The sequence below is a fragment of the Acanthamoeba castellanii genome, assembly GCF_000313135.1.
Source record: "Acanthamoeba castellanii str. Neff unplaced genomic scaffold scf7180000084606, whole genome shotgun sequence".
NCBI classification, from domain to species: domain Eukaryota; phylum Discosea; order Longamoebia; family Acanthamoebidae; genus Acanthamoeba; species Acanthamoeba castellanii.
In genome coordinates, this window is record NW_004457678.1 from 2,360 (window position 1) to 7,230 (window position 4,871).

At 49.0% G+C, this 4,871-nt stretch overlaps 1 protein-coding gene across 1 annotated transcript; it reads left to right on the forward strand.

The window, feature by feature from the left end:
- Positions 1 to 244: 244 nt before the first annotated feature.
- ACA1_338400 (endonuclease/exonuclease/phosphatase family protein) lies at positions 245 to 1,577 on the forward strand (the record flags this gene model as incomplete). Its single annotated transcript, XM_004353945.1, has 7 exons — positions 245 to 444; positions 538 to 595; positions 718 to 792; positions 822 to 881; positions 943 to 989; positions 1,078 to 1,177; positions 1,287 to 1,577. The coding sequence occupies 7 exons, from the start codon at positions 245 to 247 to the stop codon at positions 1,575 to 1,577; spliced, it is 831 nt and encodes a 276-aa protein (XP_004353997.1).
- Between the last annotated feature and the right edge of the window lie 3,294 nt (positions 1,578 to 4,871).

The window sequence follows — 4,871 nt, forward strand, 5'->3', positions numbered from 1 at the left end:
AAAAGAAATTGTTATTATTTTCACAATTATTTATTTGGAGTTGTGATTTTTGATGAAGTCCCAAGATGAACAAGGGGGCGAGCACCAAGGTGCAGAGGAGAGCAGCGTGTCGGTGCTGACCTTCAACGTGCTCGCCCCATGCTATGCACGTCTCCCCGCATCTCGCCGGTTTGCCCCTCCACACCCCGCTGCTGCACTCTTCTGGGATGGCGTGGGGCTCTGAGCCCTGAACGCAGCGTGCAGCATGACAGAGGCCGAGGGCGGGGGCTGGCGGGAGAGGGCGCGGGACATTGTGGGTCTGGTGGAGGCAGCCCGCCCCGACGTCGTGTGCCTCCAAGAGTTATGGTTCAACGGAGAAGACGCGCAGCAACAGCAGCATCACCAGGATACTCTACAAGATGAGGAAAGCATGCTTGCCCTCTTTCGAAGGCGGCTGGGCGATAGGTAAACCGCATTTTTGTTCACCGTTGCTTCTTCTACGCGCGCGTAGCGCCTTCTTCTTCTTATGATGCGATGATGGCGCTACGCGCGGTGCAGGTACGACTTCTTCGGGTGCCGACGGCCGTGGGGCAAGGCCGATGGCTGCCTCACCTTGGTACACAGTTTGGCCGCAGCCGACTTGTCTTGACTGCTGATGATGAAGGTGATGATGACAAGCTCAACGTTGCGTGGCCCTGTGAACGTTGCGTGGCACCGGTGTGGTGAGGAGGCGTGCAGGTGAGGACGGGGCGGTTCGTGGTGGAGGAAGAGGGGCACTTGCGCCTGTCGTGGCTCTCCGCGCGGGTGGCCCACGTGCTGCGGCTCTCCCTCGCGAGCCCTAGTGTTTCATCATCGTCACCGCCACCGTCACCATCACCATCACCATCGCCATCGCCATCCTGGTGGGTGATCAATACGCACCTGTCGTTCCCGCACGACTGGTGCACCACCTCCATACAACAGCGCGAGCTCCACAACCTCCTCGCACATTTGCATGCCCTCTCCACCCGGTACGCATCGCGTGCTTCTTCTTCTTCTTCTTCTTCGCGTCAACCCTTCTATTTGCACTACACGGATGACTGAAAAGGCTGTTCTCAGGCGAGACGTGCCCATCGTGTTGTGTGGTGACTTCAATGCCGAGCCCGCCGATCCGCTTTACCTGTTCCTCGTAGCCGCTGGCTTCGCCTCCTCCTTTCGGGTACGTCTCTACCAAGGGGACACACCACCCACCCATCACGTGCGACGCACTCTCGCTAACGTGCTTTGTTGGTTGGTGGTGGTGTTGGTGGCGATGATGGCGCGTCAAGGCCTTGCACGGGCGAGAGCCAGGCTGTACCCACCGCAATCACAGGGGCGAAGACGTGGCGTGCGACTACATCTGGCTGCGGCAGCCCACGCCACCCCTGCAACGCGCAGCTGGTGGTAGCCGCAGAAGCGGAGGCACATCAGGCAATAAGGAAGTCGACGAGCAGCGGCAGTGGCGGCCCGAGGCGGCCTTCCTGCTGCCTCGACATGTGCCCGACGATCAGTGGCCCGACGCCTTCGCAACATCTGACCACCGACCTCTGTACGCCCGCTACCGCCTCGCTCGACTCTAGCGTACATGATCTTGCCAAGATGAGACATTATTAGGCTGGCAACATGATGCTGGCTGCAAGTGAGGTTCTCCCTTCTTGTGCTTGCGCCCACCGCTGGTGCTTCATTTTCACTCTCTGGACTCAAATCACTCTCATCTCCTGGGAGTCTTTCCGAAGAGGCCTCGCGGCTCAATCACTCCGCAGCGGTCAGAGACTTTGTTGGGTGGTGCCGAAGGGAACAGCTGGCAAGCTGACGCAGCATCGAGCCAATCAAGGCTCTGCCAATTGTAGGGGCATTGACAACAGTTGATATCCTCTACAAAGACAAGTGTTGATGAGGAGCATTAACTGGTAACCATCATCATGGTTAATGAGTAACACTCCCACACAATGACACTTAGTAACAACAACTGTCACTAAATTGACATGAGCCTCCTGGGTCACACACAAACACACATGTGTTTTATTGCATTCTCTCTCACACACAATACAACCTCTTCTACATATTCACATTAAAGCACTTTATATCACTACACATACACAATGGAATAATAACTTGTGCTCATTTGAAATGAGAGGTCACATATGAGGGACTTGAGATGAAAAAGATTCCATAAAAACTTGGAATGTGTGGAGTTAAAAGTGATTTTATCAGTGTGAGATGGAGCTTTGATGTGGTGGAATTTTATCTTCAGGAATAGTGCTCCAATTCAGCCCAAATGATGTGAGGTTGACCATGAACTGGAATTGATTGAGGGTATGAAGCAAAGTCAAGGTGCAACAAGCTAAGTTCAGATTTTCTGGATTGTGTACATGTGCACAATAAACTGAGTGCAGGTTGAACATGTAGTCATCACACATGTGTACATGATAAAGTGAGTGTCCTGTTTTATAGTTTTTGTACATGTAGGGGCAAGTCACCCTGCCATCAGCCATGGCCAACATTATCAAAGCCCATTATGCTATTAAACTGCAGGACATTCTATCATGTATGCATAAGTGATAGAATGTTTGCTAATATCCTCCTTGCCCCACAGATCATGTGAATGCTGCAACAATTTGATATCAACTGAATGACAAGGAGCAGCTCCAGGCCACCCTCACAATGAGCAGCCACCTCCTCAGGAGGCCAAGAAGTAAGAGATGAAGGGCACTCTCTGCACTGAGATGTGACAAATGGCCCCTCTGAATTGCTTGCATACAGAAATTGACTTTTCTGGTTAAATCCCAGCAGCCATGATTTTTCCTTTTGTGGGTTCTGTGTGCTGGAAACCAAAAAAACGTGTGTATTCATCATGTAACTCGTGGTCATTTGAAATGAGAGGTCCAGTCATTTTGAAAAGTGATTTTGTTTGTCAGTTTAACTTCATAAAAAAATGGTTTTGATAACATAAAAATGGTTTTATTGGAACAATGACATGACAAAATTGGGTGCATCTTGAGATATGGCAGATCAAAATTACATATGTGTATGCAATGGAATGTACCATTGTGTTGGACCCCACTGGTGCTCTTGGAGTGGATGTTGGGGATGCTCCCTGAGATGAGACACAGAAGCTGCCAGGGGCTGTTCATACAAATTCTTGAGATAGGCGGCACTCTTGGGCCAACTGTTGACATTGAGGAACTTCTTCATGATGCTGGTATAGTTGTGCAGATTTTCTTGTAGCTTCCTCTGTTCTGCCTTGTTGAGCTTCTGAGCCTCAGGCTGCATGAAATAGTGGAGTTAGTAAGTGTTTGGAAGTAGGTAATTTTCTGTTGTGTATGTGTACACAATGAAATGTACCATTGAGCTGATGAGCTTCTTCCAGTCAATGGCTCACTCACCTTGAGTTGTGGTCCATAACTTGTTGGTGCATAGGGTGTCACAGTACTGGAAGAAGTCCTCCCACTCATCCTTGTGAACTGCAGCCTTGTTGTGCATGTGGTTCTGGCCCCATGTGAGGATGTGAATGTCATCTTCTGAGACCTTGTTCTGGAAATGGAGAAAGGGTATTAGTTGGAGCAGGGACATCATCAAAGTATGTTGGAAAAAGAAAAACGTACATCAACAATGTCACAACACCACTTGAAATACTTCCCAGGGAATTAGCAGACATCTTGTTCATCAACATTGAGAGAACTCTGCGTCCTCTAGTGGTCACCAACCAATGAGTGCCACTCTTCATCATTCAGTCAATGTTGATCATTGCAGTGTTCATCTTCATGTGCTCCACACAGAGGACACCATAACACTTGAGCAGGGCCTCCTCTGGAGGCATGGAGAGGTCCTCTTGTGTGGGCTAGGAGGAGATGAATTAGCAAACATTCTATCACATACACATACACAATAGAATGTCCTGCAGTTGTGGTGCATAATTGGCTTCACAAACAGCATGAAAAGCATACCTCCTTCAACAGCTCCTCATCAGTCACCATGGCAGTTGGCAGGGTTACTTGCTCCTCTCTGGCAGATGTTGTTTGGGCTATCACATCAACCTGAAGAAAGTACAGGATTGGTGAGATTTATAAAGGACTACATTTCATTTAAAATCAAACACACTTACCTCTGGTGCTCTGAGCAAATCTTGTGACATCTCCATGATGGAGCTGGCTGTAGTGGTGCTATTTTCTTCAGCTTCTTGCTCTTGAGTCTCAGGTATGGTCTGCTGAGAGTCAAGAACAATCTTCATTGATGAGAATATATCAGTTGTTCTATCACATACACATACACAATAAATTACTTATATAAAATGGTGGTTATAATTGAAATAGCCTCTTACAGAGAATGCTGATGATCTTGCATATCCAAAAGTCCTGAGTGTCTTCATCAGCATCAGCCTGGACAGCAACCCACTGACCAGGAGCAAAGTTGAAACGTTGGACTTGGGGTGTAGTCTGTGTGTGGACAACCTTGACCCTGGTTTGGAGATGGAACAATGGACCATCAAGGAGAGGATTAGTGATGGGGTGAGCTGTGAGTCCATCAAAAATCAAGTTATCGCAGGTGGGTTGGGAGCTTGAAACAAGAGCCTCATGTGCTTCAAAGATATCAGCCCACTCACTAAGCTCAGACTCAAGGAACAGTGGAGCATGGCAGTTGTCAGCCAACTCAGTAAGCACTTCAGGCGGAAATTGCTGAGGCGGGATAGTGAAAGGTGCTCCTGATGTGGTTTGTGTAAGTTGTGATATCATTTGGTAGGGTGTGTGCAACATAGTGAGGAGCAAACCAGTTGGAATGGATGTGAGAAGCTGGTATGGCTCAGAGTAGGCTCCTTGGGTGTGGTAGGCTTTGTCCCAGATCACTGGTTTGCCTGAAGCATCATGGAAAAAATG